The sequence below is a fragment of the Geotrypetes seraphini genome, chromosome 11, assembly GCF_902459505.1.
Source record: "Geotrypetes seraphini chromosome 11, aGeoSer1.1, whole genome shotgun sequence".
Taxonomy (NCBI): domain Eukaryota; kingdom Metazoa; phylum Chordata; class Amphibia; order Gymnophiona; family Dermophiidae; genus Geotrypetes; species Geotrypetes seraphini.
The window spans coordinates 871257-894564 of record NC_047094.1 but is presented as its reverse complement, the minus strand read 5'-3'; the positions used below and the strand labels follow the sequence as shown (position 1 = coordinate 894564).

Genomic DNA, 23308 nt, shown 5'->3' with positions numbered 1-23308 from the left:
AACTCAAGTCGATGCAACATTTGACCACTGATTTCTTGGACAGCAAAAAATAAGTCAGATCTACATTTAGTGCCTTTCACATCATCTCTTGCATTTCAGCAGTTTCCATTGCAGTAGGCAGACATGCTTGGATATGCATTCAGATCTTGAGGCCAATTCCCACGATTGCCTCTCCAACTTCCCTTGCTTAAGAGATGATCTATTTTGGGTTCATATTGAACAGACTACACAAAAGATTAAAAGCCCATAATGATAATCTTGTCAAGCACCAAGTCATTTCAGTAACAATCATCCCAGTCTCCAAGTGGTGGCTCGGGATTATATCGTACTCTTACTATGAAAGCCTTTGAATCTTCCCCCAAGAGAGTCTCTCTTCAGTTTACACCCCAGAAGACCCTTCTTCACCAAGAGCTCTCAGCCCTTCCCCAACTTACATTTTTTAGTGCATATCGCTTTTTAAAATGCGCTAGTTTGGGGGCGTGGCTTGGAGCACGCAAAATGGTCGCATAGCAACGGAGCTCCCTGAACTCAGACAACTAAAGGAAAGGAAACAGCTGCTAAGAATTGCTCACCCGCGTTATAAAAACAAAAAATAACTTCTGAAATGGCTACCACAAGGCAAGGCAAATCGGAGAAGCTGTGCACTTCCGGTGTATCGGCAAAAAGATCTAAAGTGACTCCGGTGTCGCCGTCGAGTGTCCCGATCCCGTTGGAAACAGAGGAATTCTCAGATAAAGCAGATATAATGGCGGAGCTATTTAAAATTAAATTAATGCTGACAGACAACGCTGGCAAAATTTCGGAGGTAAAGGAGGAGGTGCTGGGTCTGAGGCAGGAGATCCATACTGACAGGTAGAGGATGTCTGTGATTGAGGAGAGAATTGAACTGCTGGAAACTGTCACACAAAAGTGTGACAGTGAAAGACAAAATGTAGAAAGCTTGAAAAATCAGCTGATAGATTTGAAGAATCGGGGGAAAAGGAAGAACATCAGAGTGCTTGGACTGGCTGAAAATCTTGAAGGGGGAGACACTGTACAGTTTTTAGAGAACTTACTACCTAAACTGTTGCAGTTAAACTCCAAGTGGCCGTTGGAAATAGAACGGGCACATAGAATCCCTTCAAAAAAACCAGTGAATCAGAATGGCCCCAGACCCTTGATTTTTAAAGTTTTGAGATACCAGCAAGCTTTAGAAATCCTGAAAGTAGCAAAAGCGAACAAAAATTTAAATTATAAAGGGTCTAAATTGTTATTGGTTCCAGACTTTGCAAAACACACTGCAAACATCAGAAAGCAGTTTCTTATGCTGAGGCAGCAGTTGAAAGAAAAAGGTTACATGTACGGCTTGTACTATCCATCTACAATGCGAATATCTACTGGAAATAAGTCCTGGTATTTTCAAGACCCTGCAAAACTTAAAGAATTTCTATCACAAGAGGAACCGATGTCTACATAAAGGAAAATTGATTAAAGGAAAAAGAGAAAATGGAGAAGACTCATTTTGAAGAGAAGAAAAGAGGGGAAAAAAAAGGAAGACAGAAGGAAAAAAAAAAAAAGAAGTGGATTGATACTGGTCCAAGTTATTTTTACTGCATTTTATTGCAGTTGAAGAGCTTTTGACTAATTTTTCAATATTGTGAATTTACTGATACATTTTTAATTTAACAAGAAATTAATTATCTATGAGAGATATTATAAATATAATATATATATTTACCTAACTACTAATTACTAACCATCCTGAATAACAATAATTGATTAATATGAGGAAATAAATATAGGATATTACATATTTCAAAAGGGATTATGAACAAAATAGGAAATAATTTTAGACTTTTATTAATAAATATGAAAATATATATTTTATTCAAATATTTATTTATATTGAATATATTATGATTGATTTTTGTTTTTTTGTTTGTAAATCTTTATTCATTTTCTTATGTCACAACAAGTGTTTCAATAAAATTCATTAGAAACTTGAACATACACACTTGGTCATCTCATATATTAACATCAAATTTAACATTTCATTAGAAAGTTAATGTTATATAAAGTTATAATATTATGCAAGAAATTTAATTTGATATAATTCTTATTAGATATAACAATCCCCTTTCCCTCCCTCCCTCTCTCCCAATCAATAATACAAAATTCAATCTTTACTGTAAATTCATTCAAAATTAAATTAGTGTGTAATAATCAGAATTAAAAGCCCACCCCCTTCCCTTCTAATCAAATATCTTATCTTGGGAAAAGTTAATCATTCATTAGAGAAATCTGTTAACGGTCAATTTTTATTCATGGGGAAATTTATTATTCTTTACAAAAATCTTTTAATGGTCCCCATATTTTTTGAAATTTATTCATATATCCTTTATGTATTGCAATAGCTAGTTCCATTTTGTATATATGGCATACAGAATTCCACCAAAACATATAATTCAATCTATCATGTTGTTTCCAGTTGAATGTAATTTGTTGTATTGCTATTCCAGTTAAAATAAATAAAAGTTTGTTATTATTTGATGATATTTGACTTTTTTTTCTCATTGTTGTTCCAAATAATATAGTATCATATGTCAAGGCTACTGGATTTTCTAGCATTCTATTAATTTGGGGCCAAATTGATTTCCAGAATGTTAAGATGAGTGGGCAAAAGAATATAAGATGGTCTAATGTCCCAATTTCAGCATGACAGTGCCAGCATCTATTGGATTTGGAGCTATCAATTCTATGTAAACGTGTAGGGGTCCAAAATGCTCTGTGAAGAAGAAAAAACCAAGTTTGTCTCATAGATGCTGACACCGTACATTTTAGCCTCCAAGACCAAAGTCGTGGCCATTGAGATGCACTAATTTGGTGTTTTATCTCAATGCTCCAAATGTCTCTAAGACCATTTTTTGGTTTTTTATTTATAAATCCAGATATTATTTTATACCACTGTGCGGCTTTATGTCCTTATTGAGTCCATCTGGAAACATAAGAATTCCAAACTGTGATATTTAGCAAGGTTTTTCCATTCAGGGAACCCTTCCTGAATAGATTGCTTCAATTGCAACCATTTAAAATATTGTGTTTTATTAAGACCAAATTTATGTTGCAATTGTGAAAACTCCAGCAATTTATCATTTTTTATTACATCATCCAAAATACGAATGCCTGCTGTCATCCAATGTTTCCAGATGACTTTAAAACCGCCAATTTTGATCTTGGGGTTTAGCCATATTGTTTGAGTAGTTGATTTATTAATTGGAATTTGAGTTAAATTACTTATGTATCTTAGAGTTTTCCAGGTATCCATAAATATTTTATGATCTTTGTATAACCTTGGCATTTTGATACTAACTACATGACTAAGACGTAATGGAAACATAAGTCTCCATTCCAGCCAGAACCAGTCTGGAATATTATCAGTGGGCTCTGGGAGGATCCAATACATACCATGACGTAAAATATAGGCTTGATGATACCTATAAAAGTTGGGAAAATTTACCCCTCCCTCCTTAATTGGTTTTTGCAGTGACACTAAAGCAATTCTTGGTTTTTTATTAAGCCAAATAAATTTTGTCAAAATTCTATTTAATTTTGTATAAAAAGATTCTTGAAAGAAAATTGGTATCATCCCCATTTGGTAGCAAACTACAGGCAAAATCATCATTTTAACAGTTTGTACTCTTCCCCACCAAGATAAATGTAAAGGATTCCATTGTTCACACATTTCTGTCACTTTCTGTATTAGACATTTTTCATTAATTTTCATTGTTTCATCTACTGTTTTTGTGAGAAAAATTCCAAGATATTTAATTGATTCTTCCTTCCAAACAAAAGAGAATGTATCAAATAGACCTTTTGTACAATATACATTTAGAGGAAGAACTTCTGATTTGTTCCAGTTAATTTTATATCCAGAAAAACTTCCAAATTTTTCAATTAGTTCAAGTAGATATGGAATGGTAGATTCTGGATTCCTCAAATATAATAATAAATCATCTGCATAAGCAGATATTTTATATTCTCTGTCTGAATGAGGTATACCTTGTATCTCCTTTGCTTGTTGGATAGCTAATATTAAGGGTTCTAAAACTATATCAAACAACAGAGGAGACAAAGGACATCCTTGTCTAACTCCTCTCTGTAGATTAAATTTTTCTGAAAGCGTATTATTGATATATAATCTTGCAGAAGGGGAGCTATACAATGTTTGTATCATTTGTATGAATCCGGGACCTATACCAAACCATTCCATTGCCTGATATACAAAAGGCCATTCCACTCTATCAAAAGCCTTTTCTGCATCTAATGAAATAGCAAAAGTAGGCTCATTCATTTTCTTTGTTAAATATAGCATATGGAATGTTAATCTGGTATTGTGAGATGAATGTCTTTGAGCAACGAATCCTGTTTGATGCATACCTATAATGTGGGGGAGAGCATTAGCCAATCTTAATGCAAGTATTTTTGCTAATAATTTTCCGTCTACATTTATTAAAGATATTGGCCTATAGTTTGAGACCAAAGTGGGATCTTTATTAGGTTTTGGCAAAACAATAGTTAAAGATTCTGCTATAGTGCCATTAATACAACCTTTATTAAGTTGATATTGATAAAGATTTAATAAATAGGGTAATAAAAAATTTTGAAATGTTTTATAAAATTCAACTGTATATCCATCACCACCTGGAGCGGATCCAACTCTAAGGGAATTCAAAGCTGTTCCTAATTCTTTTAGTGATATTGGTTTTTCTAAACTTCGTTTTATATGTTCAGGAATTTTTGGACCCTCTAACAATTTCAAAAATTCTAAACCATCTTTTTCTTTGTTTATATAAGTCTCGGAAGAATAAAGAGATTTATAAAATTTTAAGAATTGTTTTAAAATGGGTTCATTTTGTGTATGTATATCACCATTTTCATCTTTTATAGCAATTAGTTTTGTTTTCCTTTTTTTTGCTTTAAGATAATTTGCTAATATTCTTCCCGACTTATTTGAGTTACCATAATACAATGTTTGTTGAGAGAATATATCTTTCCTAATCATTTTAGATGAGATCTCATTATATTTAACTTTTAGTTTTAATAATTCTTGTTGAATAGAATATTCCCATTTTTCTATAAGTGTTGATTCTAAATTTTTAATCTCTTTTTCTAAGATTAAAAATTGTTTTTTAATCTGTTTTTTAAGAAAAGCCGAATAAGAAATTATTTGTCCTCTAATTGATGCCTTAAAAGCATCCCATAAAGTTTCTCTATTAATCTCATCTTTATCATTTATTTGAAAAAATTCTTTCATTTTTGTTGTAAGGTTTTCACAAAAAATTGGATCAGTCAACAATGTATTATCTAACTTCCAAATTGGTCTATTATTATTTTGATCAATAATTTTAATTTTAATCCATACTCCACCATGATCAGATAAAATAATAGGATCTATGGCGGCCTGTGTCACCTGTTGTGCTAGATGATTTGAAGTAAAAATATAATCTATTCTTGAAAAGGAATTATGAACATGAGAACAAAAAGAAAATTCCCGTCCATCAAAATGAAGTGTTCGCCAAATATCTATTAAGTCGCAAGATTGAATTAAATTTTCTAATCCCATAGATTTCATAATTCTGCTTGGGTTTTTATCTAATAAAGGATCCATTACAGCATTGAAATCCCCAGCTACTATAAGATTTGTAGTAGCCAGTGGTAAAATCAGTTGTTGAAGAGTTTTAAAGAATTCATTTTGGTTCGAATTAGGGGCGTATATATTAAACAACGTCATGGTAGTATTTCCCATATTCATTTCCACAATTACCCATCTTCCATGAATATCTGAAGCTTTTAATTTGAATGAAGCAGAACATTTTTTATTAACTAAAATAGCAACACCCGCTTTTTTCCCTATAGCTGGTGAGAAAAAACAGTGTTTGACCCAACCTCCTTCTAGCTTATTAGATTCTATATGTGAGAGGTGGGTCTCTTGTATAAAGCATATATCTGTATCTTGCCTTTTTAAAAATGATAATGCTTTTTTCCTTTTTATCATATGATTTAGACCATTAACATTTAATGACATTATTTTAAGATCCATTTACCTTTTTAAATTTTTCAGTAATTAAATAATATTTTAAATAATATATATTTTTAAGAAGAATAAAATTTTCCCAATATTTTAAATATTTTATATCTTTTCCCTCCTTCATATTCATATTTTCCTTATATAATTCCCCTTTATTCCCTCCCATCCCTCCCTTCCCTCCCTTATTAATTACGAAAACTTGGATACGCAGATTGAGGTTAGATTTAGATAACTCCTTCAAGCTATTAATAATTTATCTAAAGTACTACCATAAAATTCTCTATATTTATATATAAATTTTTTCCCCTAAATCAAAAAAATATATTTGAAAAATTTGGTCATTCTTAAAATATAAAAGATAAATTAATTTTTTTTTTTCTTTAAGATTATAAGAATGAATTATTTCAAGTGAAATAAAATCCATCATATTTTTATATATATATTTTTTTTAATATGATGAATATATATCATCTATATTTCAAATATTTCAAATATTTCAAATATCAGTATATGTAGTTTTAAAAACATCTATTACAATTTTTTTTTTTCTCTTTTCAAGGTGATGAATTGTTATCCCCCTGGAAAGCTTACAAAACTGGGTATTAATGGTGATAAAATATTGTATTAAAGGCATCCAGACTTAAGCTCTCCCCTACGAAACCGCAACAGTAGTCTCCAGCACGGGCAGCCTCTTCGCGTTACCTTGGATGGTTTCCAATTTTCTAAGAGCTTTGGGATCAGCGCCATCTATTGTGGCTCCCCGTGTCAGAAACCGCCATCACAGTTCCGCAAAAGAGGGAGTTAGTCTATTCATACTGGGGATGCCATTCCGAACAAGCCTTCCCCCTTATTATGAACAAACCTTAAGTTCAAGAGAAATAAATAAAAAACCTATTCGGAACCTCCGCATCCCAAACACATTCTTCCCCGTCAATATCCTCTAATGTTGCGTATATGAAACGCATTATAATATACTTGGAACGCAAATTTAACCGGAAGTACCGCCTTTCATAAAAATCGTTCGAGTAAACCAATCATTACTTGTTGCTCTCCCCTCTTCTATAATCTTCTTCGTAATTGAAGGATAATTCTCCTTCTTTTCATTACTCCGCCCACAATATTCTTCAACCAATCAGTATATCTTTTAGTCTTTTGTTTAAGAAGAAAAAGTTCCTTCGTCACCATTCGAGGATGGATCTCTGTCCAGTTTACATTCTAACATGTAAGTCTATTCTATTTAGAATATTTTGAATTGAATCTTGTGTTTTTCTTCAGGTTTTTATCTTCTCTTTGCTTTCCAAGAAGAATGTTGTTCAAATCTTTAGTTCGATCCTGTGTGTTCTTTTCCGTTGCCTTGAAAGTTCCAAATCCTTAACCGATGTTTTTTTTTAAAAGTTTCTTTTTTCCATATTGAAGTCTTTTAAACCATATAAAGTATATAAAGTTATAATTTTCATAAAGTTGTCATCACTTGTCTTTAAATTGTCATTGGTTGTTCGTGTTGATCCAAAAATTCTTGTAATTTTTTGGGATCCGTAAAGTTTTGTGTTTTGTTGGCTATAGTTACCTTCATTATCGCTGGGTAAAGGAGCCCAAATCTGGCTCCTAGAGATCTCAGTTGGGGTCTCATATCTAGGAATTGTTTTCTTCTTGATGCTGTTTCTTTAGCAAAGTCTGGGACTATATGTATTTTTGAGTCCTGACATTTGAGATTCTTGTATTCTTTGGCTAGTTTACATATTTCAATTGCTTGTTGATGCCTTAAGAGTTTAAATATTAAAGTTCTCAGACCCGTTTGAGTGTTTTTTCTTTGTGTTGGAATCCTGTGTGCTCTTTCTATTTCTAGTTCTGTTTTAAATTTTAGTGGCAATATTTTAGGCAGAAAATTTTCCAGAAAGGCAATCGGATCATTTTTTTCCACTCCTTCAGGTAATCCAATTATTCTCAAATTGTTCCTTCGTTCGCGATTTCGGCTGTCTTCAAGATTTTGTTTGATTTCTGTCACTTCTTTCCATATGATTTTGCTGTGACTCATATCTATGTTTAATTGTTCTGTATTATCTTCCAATGTTGAAATTCTGTTTTCTGTTATGTCCACTCTTTTAGTAAGTATTGCGGCTTCTTCTATCGCTTTTTGTAATTTTTTATTACTATCTAAGACAATTTCTTTTATTTGTCTCAGTTCTTCCATAACGTCGAGATTTTTTTCCTTTGGCAGCGGGGTTTTAGAGGGTGTACCTGGCTCTGGTTTCGACCTCTTGTTGCTTCCCGATGTTCCGGCTCCCAAATCAGCTTTAGTTTGTTTAGTAGAAGTCATGTTGTATTATATTTTTGTAATTTCTTAAAAAATATTGGTAGTATTTCTTATATATATGCTTGTCAATGTGGAGCTACTCGTTTATCCAACCATCCGAGTTCGCGTCCAAGCCACGCCCATGATTGATTTTTAAATGAGAATGTTATAAATAAATTGGTTAGATGCTAATATTAGTAATATATTAACGCTATGAATGAATATATTTAAATTAACAATGAATATTTAATATACATGGAATTATAGTTAAAATTGAAAATGTTAACAAAATATTAAGATAGGATATATATTACTTTGAAAGGAATATATAAGCACAAATAAAAAGGCCAAAAACAGAAAACTATTACTGTTGGGGGATTCCATCATCAGAGGCATTAACCTTGGAACACAAGGCGAGGAGACCAAAATAGTGAAATGTCTTCCAGGATCCTCAGCTACCAGGAGTTCCAGGCAAATACAGACTATAATGAAGGAAGAAACTAAGGATTTTAACACTGATGTTGTCATCCATCTGGGAACAAATGAACTGGCCAACAACTCCACACTTGCAGCACAGAAAGCTTTTCGGGAGCTTGGTGAGGGCGTGAAACCTTTTGTAAAGACTTTAGCTTTTTCTGAAATACTGCCTGCATATGGAAAGGGGGAGCAAAGAGTGAAAAACACAGAGGACTTTAATAGATGGCTCAAAGCCTGGTGTCATCAAGAAGGCTTCAGGTACATAGGAGGATGGGGAAATACATGGAAGGACAAGAAGCTATATTGCACTGATGGGCTACATATTACTACAGCAGGAAAAAGAAATCTTGCAGAGAAATTTAGACATTATTTTTCTAGGCATTTAAACTAGAAGGTGTGGGTGGTGTAAGTACGAAGGACAATTATAGAGACCACCCCCGGCAAAAGAAAAGATATGATAGTAGTAAAGACTGCAACACAAGCAATATCAGCAACTCATTTCTTAGTATTACAACGGAAAGTGAAACGAAACAAAAATTCATACGAAAAAGGAGATTATCGCTGAAAAATAGCTGGAAAGCGATGACCACAAATGCTCGCAGTCTAAGCAACAAAGTTCATGATCTGCAAGCCCTGATGTTAGAGGCAGATCTAGATATTGTCGCTATCACAGAGACATGGTTCAGTGAATCACATGGATGGGATGCAAACATACTGGGATATAATCTTTTTAGGAAGGACAGAGATGGTCATAAAGGTGGAGGAGTAGCTCTCTATGTAAAGATCAATATCCAAGCGACCGAAATGCAAGGGACCTGGGGAGAGGAAGAAGCGATATGGATTGCTCTGAAAAGAGAAGATGGAACTTCTATCTACGTGAGTGTAGTCTACAGACCTCCGACTCAATCGCAGCAAATTGATAAGGATCTGATTGTGGATATCCAAAAGTTTGGAAGGAAAGAGGAGGTTCTGCTGTTGGGAGATTTCAACCTGCCGGATGCGGACTGGAATGTTCCGTCTGCGGAATCGGAAAGAAGTAGAGAGATTGTGGATGCCTTTCAAGAGGCTCTGCTCAGACAAATGGTGACGGAACCCACAAGGGAAAAAGCGATATTGGATCTGGTCCTCACAAATGAAGAGAGTATCTCTAATGTTCGAGTGGGTGCTCACCTGGGTAGTAGCGATCATCAAACAGTTTGGTTTGATATAACGGCTAAAGTGGAGAGTGGCCGCACAATACTTAAAGTCCTAGATTTCAAACGTACGGACTTTAATGCTATGGGAGAGTACCTGAAGAAAGAGCTGTTAGGATGGGAGGACATAAGAGAAGTGGAAAGACAGTGGTCTAAGCTGAAAGGAGCGATAAAAATGGCTACGGACCTTTATGTGAAGAAAATCAATAAAAACAAGAGAAAAAGGAAGCCGATATGGTTCTCCAACCTAGTGGCTGAGAAAATAAAGGCGAAAGAGTTGGTGTTCGTGAAATATAAAAAAAACCAAGACGAGGAGAGCAGAAAGGACTACAGGGTGAAACTGAAAGAAGCCAAGAGAGAGATACGTCTGGCGAAAGCACAGGCGGAAGAACAAATGGCTAAAAATGTAAAAAAGGGAGACAAAAATTTTTTCGGATATATTAGTGAAAGGAGGAAGATGAAAAAAGGAATTGCTAGGCTAAAAGATGCTGGGAACCAATATGTGGAAAGTGATGTGGAGAAAGCGAATGTGCTAAACAAATACTTCTGTTCTGTGTTCACAGAAGAAAATCCTGGAGAAGGACCGAGATTGTCTAGCAAAGTTACACGGGAAAATGGAGTAGATTCTGCGCCGTTCACGGAGGAGGGTGTTTATGAGCAACTTGAAAAACTGAAGGTGGACAAAGCGATGGGACCAGACGGGATCCATCCCAGGATACTAAGGGAGCTCAGAGAGGTTCTGGCGAGTCCTATTAAAGACTTGTTCAACAAATCTCTGGAGATGGGAGTGATTCCTGGGGATTGGAGGAGAGCGGATGTGGTCCCTATTCATAAAAGTGGTCACAGGGATGAAGCAGGAAACTACAGGCCGGTGAGCCTCACTTCAGTTGTTGGAAAAATAATGGAAGTTTTGCTGAAAGAAAGGATTGTGTACTTCCTTGAATCTAATGGGTTACAGGATCCGAGGCAACATGGCTTTACAAAAGGTAAATCGTGCCAAACGAACCTGATTGAATTTTTTGATTGGGTGACCAGAGAGTTGGATCGAGGACATATGCTAGATGTAATTTACTTGGATTTCAGCAAAGCCTTTGATACAGTTCCTCATAGGAGGCTGTTGAACAAACTTGAAGGGCTGAAGTTAGGACCCAAAGTGGTGAACTGGGTCAGAAACTGGCTGTCGGACAGACTTCAAAGGGTGGTGGTTAATGGAAGTGGTTCGAAGGAAGGAAAGGTGAGTAGTGGAGTCCCTCAGGGATCAGTGCTGGGGCCAATCCTGTTCAATCCTGTTCAATATGCTTTTTCCGTTTTGCTGAAGGGATAGAAGGAAAAGTCTGCCTTTTTGCAGATGATACCAAGATTTGTAACAGAGTAGACACCGAAGAGGGAGTGGAAAAGATGAAAGAGGATCTGCAAAAGTTAGAGGAATGGTCTAATGTCTGGCAACTAAAATTCAATGCAAAGAAATGCAGAGTAATGCATTTGGGGATTAATAATAGGAAGGAACCGTATATGCTGGGAGGAGAGAAACTGATATGCACGGACAGGGAGAGGGACCTTGGGGTGATAGTGTCCGAAGATCTAAAGGTGAAAAAACAGTGTGACAAGGCAGTGGCTGCTGCCAGAAGGATGATGGGCTGTATAAAGAGAGGCGTAGTCAGTAGAAGGAAGAAGGTGTTGATGCCCCTGTACAGGTCATTGGTAAGGCCCCACTTGGAATATTGTGTTCAATTTTGGAGACCGTATCTGGCGAAGGACGTAAGAAGACTTGAGGCGGTCCAGAGGAGGGCGACGAAAATGATAGGAGGCTTGCGCCAGAAGACGTATGAGGAGAGACTGGAAGCCCTGAATATGTATACCCTAGAGGAAAGGAGAGACAGGGGAGATATGATTCAGACGTTCAAATACTTGAAGGGTATTAACGTAGAACAAAATCTTTTTCAGAGAAAGGAAAATGGTAAAACCAGAGGACATAATTTGAGGTTGAGGGGTGGTAGATTCAAGAACAATGTTAGGAAATTCTACTTTACGGAGAGGGTGGTGGATGCCTGGAATGCGCTCCCGAGAGAGGTGGTGGAGAGTAAAACTGTGACTGAGTTCAAAGAAGCGTGGGATGAACACAAAGAGTCTAGAATCAAAAAATAAGATTAAATATTGAACTAAGGCCAGTACTGGGCAGACTTGAATGGTTTGTGTCTGTATATGGCCGTTTGGTGGAGGATGGGCTGGGGAGGGCTTCAATGGCTGGGAGGGTATAGATGGGCTGGAGTAATTCTTAAAAGAGATTTCGGCAGTTGGAACCCAAGCACAGTACCGGGTAAAGCTTTGGATTCTTGCCCAGAAATAGCTAAGAAGAAAAAATTTAAAAATTTAAATTGAATCAGGTTGGGCAGACTGGATGGACCATTCGGGTCTTTATCTGCCATCATCTACTATGTATGTTACTATGTATAATTTATATGAATTAAGTAAGTATGATTCTTAATATAATGATATATTTTACCTAGATACTAATTGATATGAAATACAAAAATTATTAAATAAAGGGTTAAGTCTGGGAATTGGGTTTTTTAAAGAAGAGATAATTACTAAGGAGATAAAGATTTTTAAGATACTATTATTTATATGAATAACTTATATGAATGAAATTTTTTTTGAATAGTTATATTTGAATTCATTATAGATAATTTTATGTTATTTGCTATAATGAAATATTAATATTAATGATAATTATTAATTGAATGATTGAATATGTACGGATAGAAATAATGAAATATTAAGTATGTGGGGGAAAAAAGAATAGCTGAATTTTTGAGATATATTAATTCAATATGGAGGGATATTAGTTGTCTGGGGGAGGGGGTTTAGGGTCTGCTATACCAATGTGTGTTCCAGATCAGACAATGATTATGGGGGGGAGGGGAGGGAGCATAGAGAGAGGGAGGGGGGTTCACAGTAATAATATATTGATGAGGATTGAAAATGGGATAAATGTAAAATTTGAATTTTTCTTTTATTATCTTATTTTAGGGGGGGGAAAGGGATGGGGAAATTGGATGAATGAATTATATTTACTTAATGTGCTGAGGTCTGGTCATCTTTTTTATTTTAGAAGTATTTGCCAACATTTAATTATAAAATAGATGGATATAAAAATTTATTCTATTAACGTCAATGGTTTAAATCATCCTATTAAGAGAAAGAAAGTACTAACGTTCCTTAAAAAGCAAAATGCGGACATATATTTTATTCAAGAGTCGCACCTTTCTGATATTGAATCTAAAAAGTTATCTGGGGGTTGGATTTCTAAATGCTTCTTTGCACCTGCAATGGGGAAAAAAGCTGGGGTTGCTGTCCTGATAAATAGGAAGTGCAATGCTGATTTCAAATTAATAAACTTTGATCCTTTAGGAAGATGGGTGCATATCAAAATGGTTCTGGGAAATACAACCCTGGATTTATTAAATTTATATGCTCCTAATTCGAATCAAATGGAGTTTTTCAAACAAGTTCAACAATTACTGTTACCACTGGCTACTTCTAATTTAATTGTAGCAGGGGATTTCAATGCTGTAATGGATCCAATTTTGGATAAGAGACCAAGTAGAATTATGAAATCATTAGGTTTAGATAATTTGGTTCAATCTTGTAATTTAGTTGATGTATGGCGTATTCTTCATTTTAATGATCAGGAATTTTCTTTTTGTTCTCAGGTCCATAAATCTTTCTCACGAATTGATTATATATTCGTGTCTAATAATATAGCGCAGCGAGTGATGAATGCAGTTATTGATCCCATTATAATTTCAGACCATGCTGGTGTGTGGATTGACTTTAAGAATAATGATATAGTACATTTCGATCCAATTTGGAGATTTGATAATGCTTTACTTGCGGACTCGAACTTTCTGGAAGATTTTAAATTAAAGATGAATGAATTTTTTCAAATAAATAATTCGGACAATATTAATGCTGAGATTTTGTGGGACGCATTTAAAGCAACAATAAGAGGAAATATTATTTCATATTCAGCATTTATCAAAAAACAACTTAAAAAACAATATGTTGATCTGGAAAACCAAATTAAAGTATTAGAAAATAAATTAATTAAGAACTGGGAACATAATACATTACAAAGTTTATTAAAAATAAAAGCGAAATATAATGAGATTTCTTCTCAATTTGTGAGGAAAGATATCTTCTATAAGCAAGTTCAGTACTATGGTAATTCAAACAAAGCTGGAAGATTATTAGCTAATTTTCTTAAAGCAAAAAAAAGGAAATCTAAGATTATTGCAATTAAAGATACACAAGGCAACACACACACTAACATCAAAGATATTTTAATACAATTTCTTGATTTTTATAAAGATTTATATTCTTCTGAATCTTATGAAAATAAAGAACAAGAGGGATTAAATTTCTTAAACTCATTTATTGGACCAAATGTTCCGGATCATATAAAACGAAGTTTAGAAGATCCTATATCTTTAAAAGAAATAGAATCAGCATTGAAGTCTCTTAGAGTTGGATCCGCTCCGGGTGGTGATGGATATACTGTTGAATTATATAAAACATTTCAAAATATCATCTTACCATATTTATTAAATTTGTATCAATATCAAATAAATAATGGGAATATATCAGGTATTATGGCTGATTCGGTAATTATTGTCTTACCAAAACCAAACAAGGATCCTACCTTGGTTTCAAACTACAGGCCTATCCCTTTATTAAATGTAGATGGTAAGTTGATTGCTAAAGTATTAGCAATAAGATTGGCAAAAGCTCTTCCTTTTATTATTGATGTACACTAAACAGGATTTATTGCTAAAAGACACTCATCAAACAATACTAGATTAGCATTCCACTCTTTAAATTTAGTGAAAAATATGAATGATCCAGCTTTTATGCTATCTTTAGATGCAGAAAAAGCATTTGATAGAGTGGAATGGAGTTATATGTATCAAGCTCTGGAATGGTTTGGAATAGGCCCCGGTTTTATTAAAATGATTCAGACATTGTATAGCTCTCCTGGTGCAAGATTATATATTAATAACAATTTATCAGATAGATTTAACTTGCGTAGGGGAGTTAGACAAGGATGTCCTTTGTCCCCCTTACTTTTTGATATTGTTTTAGAACCCTTATTAATTGCAATTAATCAAACTAAGGAGATAAAGAGAATCCCATTTTCTTACTGGGAATTTAAACTTTCTGCATATGCAGATGATATATTATTATATTTAAGAGAACCAGGGAATACTGTTCCAAGTTTACTTAATCTTCTAGAGAAATTTGGGAAATTTTCTGGATATAAAATTAATTGGAGTAAATCGGAAATTCTTCCAATTAATATTCACTGTACCAAAGGATTATTTGATTCATATTTATTTATTTGGAAAGAAGTAGGATTAAAATATTTAGGTATTATTATCAAAAATACAATTGAAGATACAGTAAAAGAAAATGAAAAACTTTTATTAAAAAAATAACAGAAATGTGTGAGCAATGGAATCCTTTACATCTTTCTTGGTGGGGAAGAGTCCAAACAATTAAAATGATGATATTGCCTGTGGTTTGTTAGCAAATGAGTATGATACCAATATTTTTTCAGGGGTCATTTTATAAAAAGTTAAACAATATTCTTACAAAATTTGTTTGGTTTGGGAAAAGACCCAGAATTGCTTTAGTATCTTTACAAAGACCAATTGTGGAGGGAGGGGTAAATTTTCCAAAATTTTATAGGTACCATCAAGCCTATATTCTAAGACAGGGTATGTATTGGATCCTCCCAGATCTCATGGAGAATGTACCAGATTGGCTATATCTAGAATGGCGGCTCCTGTTCCCATTACATTTAGAAGATCTAATTAGTATAAACATGCCTAGAAGATATAAGGATAACAGAATTCTGTTGGATTCTTGGAAGACATTAAGATATATCAGTAATCTATCACCAGAACCAATTGCTAAATCATTAAATCAATCAATTTGGGTAAACTCCAGGATCAAGATTGGCGGATACAAAATCGTCTGGAAACAATGGATAATTGCAGGTATACGAACATTGAATGATGTTATTTCAGAAGGAGCAATGCTTAGTTTTTCACAATTGCAACATAAATTTGGATTAAATAAAACACAATATTTTAAATGGTTGCAATTGAAGCAAGCTATTCAGGCAGGGTTCCCTGAATGGAAAGCTCTTAATACTCAATATAGTCTGCAGGTTCTATGTTTCCAGGCGGATTTTTTGGGTCACCAAGCCGCAAAATGGTATAAATTGTTAAATGGATTTTTAAACAAAAAAAAAAGAAAACTAGACTTAGGGATATTTGGAATATTGAGATTGGTCAGACAATTTCTGAATCTCAATGGCCACGATTTTGGTCCTGGAGATTAAGATCTACAAAGTCAGCATCTATGAGTCAAACTTGGTTGTTTTTGTTACATAGAACTTTATGGACCCCTACGCGTTTCAAAAAATAGATAGTACTAGATCTAATAGATGCTGGCATTGCAGAGTAGAAGTCGGGACATTAGATCACTTAATTTTTTTTTGTCCCTGTATAAATGCATTTTGGAAACTAATTTGGCCCCAAATTAATGAATTACTAGAAAATCATGTAGGACTCTCATATGATACTATACTATTTGGTACAGCAATGAGAACTCAGAGTCCGATTTCAGCAAACAATAACAAACTATTATTAATATTGACAGGGGTCGCCATGCAACAAATAACTCAAAATTGGAAGGAATACACCAAATTAAATTTTACATTTTGGTGGAATTCAGTCTGTCATATATACAAAATGGAAAAAAACAATAGCATTACAACAGGGAAATATTCATAATTTTAAGAAAATTTGGGAACCATTGACTCGATATTCCAATGATCAGGTTTCATAGCACATTAGTAATGGATATATTAGATTGGGGAAAGGTGGGAATGTATATTATATGGATTTAAGAAATGAAGAAAGGGGAGGGTTATATTTTATGTGATAAGATGAATTACTTGTAATCACAATTTTTCATGTATTAATTGAAGTTTATGTAAAATTAAATTATTGTAAGAATGAAAAATTTATAAATAAAATATTTAAAAAAAAAAAAAATGAGCTAGCCAAACTAAACTTTCAGAAAAGGGTTTTGCATTTTCCTGCCCTTGGGTGGCATCTTTAACCTCTGACTCTCATCCTGACAACAGTTCTGAGCCTTAACCTCATTAGTTTTTTCTAATATGAGAGTTGATCCATCTCCTTGATTGTTTTGATCATTCTTTTCTGTAATTTTTCTAATTCAGCTTTATATTGAGATTTTTCTGTAATTTTTCTAATTCAGCTTTATATTGAGATGTGACCAGAAAGGGAGTATTTGAGGGAGGGGTTAGGAAGGGAAGGAAAGAGATGCTGCATGGGTGGGGTGGTGGGAAGGGAGGGAAAGAGATGCTGCCAGTGGAGAAGGGAAGAGAAAGGGACAATTGTTGGACATAGATACATGGAGTGGAAGGGAAAGAGAGATGGTGTACATAGGGAAAGGAAGAAAGAGGGAGAATTGTTGAACATGGTTGTGATGGAGGGAGGGAGAAATATTGGATGTTGGATGGAAAGAGATGCAAGAGGGAGCAATGTTGAACATGGTAGTGGAGGGAAGGGAGGAAGAGATGCAGCATGGTGTTGGAGAGGGTTGATGGAGAAATGTTGGGCATGGGGCTGGTGGAGTGGGACAAAAGATGCTGTACAGGAGCTAGGGGTTTGAGAGGGGGAGAAATGTTGCATTTGGTAGTAGAGATAGTAGGAGAGATGTGCCCTGGATTCCCCCCTCTTTCCTTTCCCACTCCCAATGTAGCTAGGGAGGGAATGAGAGAGAGGGGGGGACATGTTGTAAATAGAGGTGGAGGAGCGAGAGGAAGAAATGCAGAAGACAGGAAAGCAGAAAAAAGAGAAACTGGAACCAACTTGATGGAAAAATAAATCTCCAGACAACAAAGGTAAAAAACCCCAGGAATTTATTGACTGAAATACGTTAGCTTTGAGAAATATATATAGTGGATGTCTTTGTATTCTGTTTAACAGAAAAGGAAATAACATTTCTGGTCTTATTCTCCAGTGCTGAAGTACTTACAGTGGCGTAGTAAAGGGGGGAGCAGGGGTAGGTCTGCCCCGGGTGCCGTCTTGGTGAGGGCACAGGCACCTGTCATCCTCTCCGCCCCCGTATGCCGCTTCCCTTCCCTCATACCTGTGTAATGTTCCTGGCCCGAGCATCTACTCCCAACCTGCTGTTGTGCCAGTGTTGGCTCTTCTATGCCTAGGAAGTGACATTAGAGGAAGAGTTGACGCTGGCACAAGAGTAGCTTGGCGGTTGCTGCTCGCACTAGGAGCGTTACAGAGGTATTGGGGAAGGGAAGTGGCACACGTGCAGCAGGAAGGGGGAGGGGTGCCAGCATCCCGGGCGCCTTTCACCCTCGCTATAGCTGGTGGAGATCCCCAAGTACTGTCAGCTAAGGATCTCCTTCAAAGGTCGCTGGCAGCATTTGTGACTTAGGGGCGCTGCTGCTGCTGCCTGTCAAGCCTGGCAAAAGGGACTCTCGGCCACCTTCAGAGGAAGTCTTCAGCTGACACAGCTTAAGAGTCCTCATCAGCTGGAATATTTATATTATGTTTACATTAGAGGCTCTGGCAGGGATCAATTTGCAAAGTATGCATTCTTCCCAATTAATAAAATGTCTTTGCTTATTTTTAACTGACTCTCTACCAGTAGCATAATTAAATGAAATAACTACTTGTGAAGTTTATAGGGGTGGATTCGAGTCCAATAGGGATGACTTTGATTTCTGTCCCTGTGCAGCTCTAGTGGGAATCCAACTTGGAGCTTTGTGCTATAACTTTGTTTTTATAATTTCTCTCTCTTATCAGGTCTGTCCAATCAGTCTGCGTGTTGTAAGTGTTGTGGGAATAACATATCTCTTACCTCAGGAGGAGCATCCACTTTGCCATCCCACAGTGGAGAGGTAGGGAAAGTAAAGGGGGTAAATTTGTGATCTGCACATACGCAGCAGTGGCTTGTAATCATAATTGTTCTTTTGCTATGAGCAAGTGTAATGTCTTGGTGCAGTGTTTGTTTAAGTGAGTTTGTTTTAGGCAGGTGTAATGTGGTAAGGCGAGGGGATGCACAGGTAACTATGCTTTAGGTGGAAGTAATGTGATAAGATAGTGGGGAGGTGCAGGTGAGTGTGCTTTAGATAGATGTAATAAGGTTGGAAGGATTCACAGATGTGTGCTTTAAGTGGTTATAATGTAAGGTGGGGTTGTGTGCAGGTGAGTGTAATGTGCTAGGATAGGGAGGGGGTTCACAAAGTATGCTTTAGACAACTCAAATATGATGGTGTTGCCTGCATGTTCAGGTGTTCTCATTTTGTCTCTTGCAGAGCAGTGAAAGCCTGTGGCCCTGGTGGGCCAGCTCACGTGAAGCTGGTGGTGGAGTGGGGTAGAGAGATGGAAGAGTAGTAAGTGAAATTCTATGTAATGTCTTCTGGAAATAATCATGACACAATGGTTCCTAAAGAGTTGGTTATGGTCCTAAATGGGGTCAAAATATCAGCGGATGGGTTTACAGGAAAGAGGGCCTGTCCACATTTCCATACGCTTGAGTGGCTTTGGCAGCTATTGTGGAGCCTGAGGACTTGTATACAGCCACAGATCTTGCCTCCTCCTGGTCTTGAAAACCAGGGATTAGTCCTTGGCCCTGGCCTTTGATCCTGAATTGGCTCTTAGGCTCTGCTTTGCTGCTGTTGTGACTGTTTTTTCACTTTAGATAAATGAGTGAAGGAGGGATAGAGGTCTGCTTTTCTGATGTGTGAATTTTCCAGTGTTAAAATGGAGTCCAATTAGATAAAGGTTTGTGTGTAGTGCTTTGTTAGCACCAGTGACTTCCTGTTTGTATTCACAGCTTGTTTGGAAATATGGAGGAAGAATATGTTCCTGATTCAGAGAGTGTGCGTCACCAGAGGGAGCTTCACCTTCAGCCCCAGTTCTGTACCTTGTCACAGTGTTTCCAGCTCTACACCAAGGAGGAGCAGGTGTGATCAAGGGACTGAGGCAAGATCCTTCAGAGCACAGTTGGAGTCTGGGGTTGGCTTGGAAACTGAGATGCAGAAATGGAGTGGGCAAGCAAATTTTGGGGTCTTTAAAGCGGAGCAGAAAAAAATTCTTCATATTTTTAGTGGCCATTTTATGAACTCTTGATGAAAGATGGGGACTAATTGCTTGATTAGATAATCTTTCTGCATGATTGTAATTCAGGGTGAATGGACAAGTTTCTGGCAGAAAACAGTGATACAAATAAAAAGGTTGAAGATTCTTCTGACAAGCAGGATGGATCAGGCATACAAATGAGCGTTGTCATCACGTGGCCAAGATGGTTTTCTTTAGTGTCCCTCCAGACTGGCACAGAAACGGATGGTTTACGTTCCTCTGCCAGCAGGTGGAGACTGAGACATTGAGTTTTGGCTGCAGTATAAGTGGGTTGTACAGTCCTATCTACAATCAATCTGTTCTTAATCTCCAGCAGATGGAGGTGGTATGCCTGTGCAGTCTTTCCCTGGTTTAGTGTAGGGCCTGTTGGATTTGTTTAGTGGCCTTCTTGTCCCTGTTGTAGTTGCTGGATTGAGTTTGGGGGACCTTTTCAGAGGTTACGTCCGACCTCAGGGTGCCACACTTTACTGGTCGAGTCCCTCCCCCCATTTCCCCCACATCCCTGAAATTTTTTGGTATAGAGGTGCCTCAGCTGTAAGCCTTACCACTGTTCAGGAAGGCATATAGCTTTGAGATCCAGTAAGGTCTGCTCACTTTAGTTAAAGTTGTATTGAAAAAAAAAAAAAAAAGACCCCCACATCCTGAGGCAGTGCCAGTCTGAAAGGAAGTTTTCAATGAGCTTTAATTGACTTTAATTGTTAACTGGTGTGTTTTATCCTTTATCTTTCTAGTGGTTCGCGATGAGCACTTTTAAAGGAAAAAAGTGTTCATTGTGTGCCCGACGAGCGGTGCACATGGCTGACGTGTGCACAAAGTGCTCCGATTGCCCGAAATGGGAATTCTTGTCAGCTTCGGGTGCCAGCAAGCAGGGTTCCTCTTCGCGTGTGCACCGCTCGTCAGCTCCAGGTAGTGGGGAAGCTCTCAATTGGCCCTTCCAGTCGGCAAATAAATCAATGTCATTGCAACAGCAAGTTTCGCCATTCACTCCCTCTCCCCAGGGCCCTGTCTTGATACTGCAAGGAGAGGACAGCCAACCAATGCCATTTGAAGTGGGAAAGATGGCACCATTGAGCAGGCTGCAAGAAGAAAAAGCTGTGGTTTTTCTACTTTCCTGGAGCCCGATGTGATGGACAGCAATTTTCTTTGTGGGGCTCTTCATACTAATGCCAGCATGGCGTTGCCGAGGTCTATTTCACTACTGCTAGGGGAAAGATTCAGACAATCCCTGTTATTGATACAAGAAAATAAACAGATACAGCCAGAAGGCAGCTGTCACAAAGCAGTAAGTGAATTTTTCTGCTCCTTTTACTCCCTTGTCCCAAGGTCCTGTTTTGGCCTGCTGGAGGAGGTGAATCATCAATGGGAAATAAGGCAGGGAATAAGTTCTCTGCCCCTCTTCTTCCCTCCTCCCAAGGTCCCATTTTGGAATGCTGGAGGAGGTGAATTATCGCTCCCTCCCCCTAGGGTCCTGTCTCAACCTGCTGGGGGAGGTGAATTGCCCTTACTGCCACCGTCTCAGCTGAGGAGAATAATGTAGCATCATAGCTACAATAAAGGGCTTTCACTTCATCTACAACTTCCTCTGAAGCCCTAAGCACAGACGGGAAAGGCTCCCACTGGCCAAATCATGGCTCGTGGTCCTCTCCTGTGTCACATCAGTAGAACTAACTACAGACTCAGAGGACTCCTGTGGGCCAGGATTTGGCCTCACAGTTTTCTCTTCATTCAGAACAGCAAAGGTCTCCAAGGAAACGTAAAAAGACCGAGCCTTGCATTGACCTGCATGATCACAGGGGCTAGACATTTTTACTTCAGGCTCTTTCTGTATACCCTGCTTCCTCCTGTCATTTTTCTGGGCATACAGCAGATGTAAACACAAAATTGAGCAACTTTAAGAGATTCTTGAGGTAGAGAATGACACAGTGATTGTTACCCGCGGGTAACCCTGTGGAACATGGAGGAAAAAACCTGGTTGCCGGGGATACAAGGACAGGGCCATTCACCACCCTAAGGAGCGATAAATGGCCTTGTCCCCGCAGTTAAGTATCTTGCGCACATTGCCTCACTTCTCACCCCTCCCGGTCAACAACCCCCGCGATCGTACGGTACAGCAGCCTCGTCCCTCCCAATCGCCGTGGTCTAGGCATCTCTTCCACTCGTTGAAGCATCTCCCTTCATCTTCGCTGCGATTTTCAGCTTTCTCTCTGAGCAGCCCGAGCCTTTTCACAAGTCGCACATGCAAGCTGTCCTGAAACTTCTCTGATGTGAGCCACCCAGGAAGAAACAGAAAGTTGCGTCAGAGGAGAAGTTTCGGGGCAGCCGTGCGTGCGACTTGTGAAAAGGTTCGGGCCACTTGGAGAGAAAAAACTGAAAATGGCCAGTGAAGGTGTGTGGCAGGGAAGGAGATGACCCGACAAAGGGAAGAGATGCCTGGACTGCGGCGATCAGGAGGTGCTGCTGAACCGCGTGAAGGGCGCTGAAGGATAGTGAATAGAGGAACAGATGCTGAAGGGAAATGGGGAGGAGAGAGTGAGGAACTGACGCTGCATGGAAGTGGGTAGGAGAGAATGAGGGAAACACACTGGAAGGAAGTAGGGGAGTGGAGGGAGGAGCAGACGCTGCATGGAAGTGGGTAGGAGAGAGAGAGGGGAGCAGACACAAAAAGAAAAGAAGCGCTTTCAGATAATCCAAAATACTGCCTTTAATCTCATTCATAACGATAAACAATATGATCATAGAAACATAGAAAAAGACGGCAGATAAGGGCCGCGGCCCATCTAGTCTGCCCACCCTAATGACCCTCCCCTGTTTAACTCTGTGACGATCCCATTTCTTCTTAAAATCAGGCATGCTGCTTGCTTCGATCACCTGAAGTGGAAGTTTATTTCAGCGATCAACCACTCTTTCGGTGAAAAAGTATTTCCTGGTATCGCCTTGCAATTTCCCGCCCCTGATTTTCCATGGATGTCCTCTTATCGCCGTCGGACCTTTGAAAAAGAAGATATCTTCTTCTACC

At 37.4% G+C, this 23308-nt stretch overlaps 1 protein-coding gene across 5 annotated transcripts in view; it reads left to right on the top strand.

Annotated features, from left to right (window-relative positions):
- The window catches only part of USP31 (ubiquitin specific peptidase 31), a 377558-nt gene that overhangs the window by 118328 nt on the left and 235922 nt on the right, over window positions 1–23308 (top strand). For all 5 annotated transcript variants that reach the window (XR_004536457.1, XR_004536456.1, XR_004536455.1 and 2 more), the window contains 3 exons: window positions 18955–19049; window positions 19467–19544; window positions 19988–20117. Coding sequence is in view for 2 of the 5 variants with exons in the window: in XM_033914358.1 (XP_033770249.1) it covers window positions 18955–19049; window positions 19467–19544; window positions 19988–20117 (303 nt within the window). In the remaining 3 variants the exon portion in view is untranslated. The remainder of the gene's footprint in view (window positions 1–18954; window positions 19050–19466; window positions 19545–19987; window positions 20118–23308) is intronic.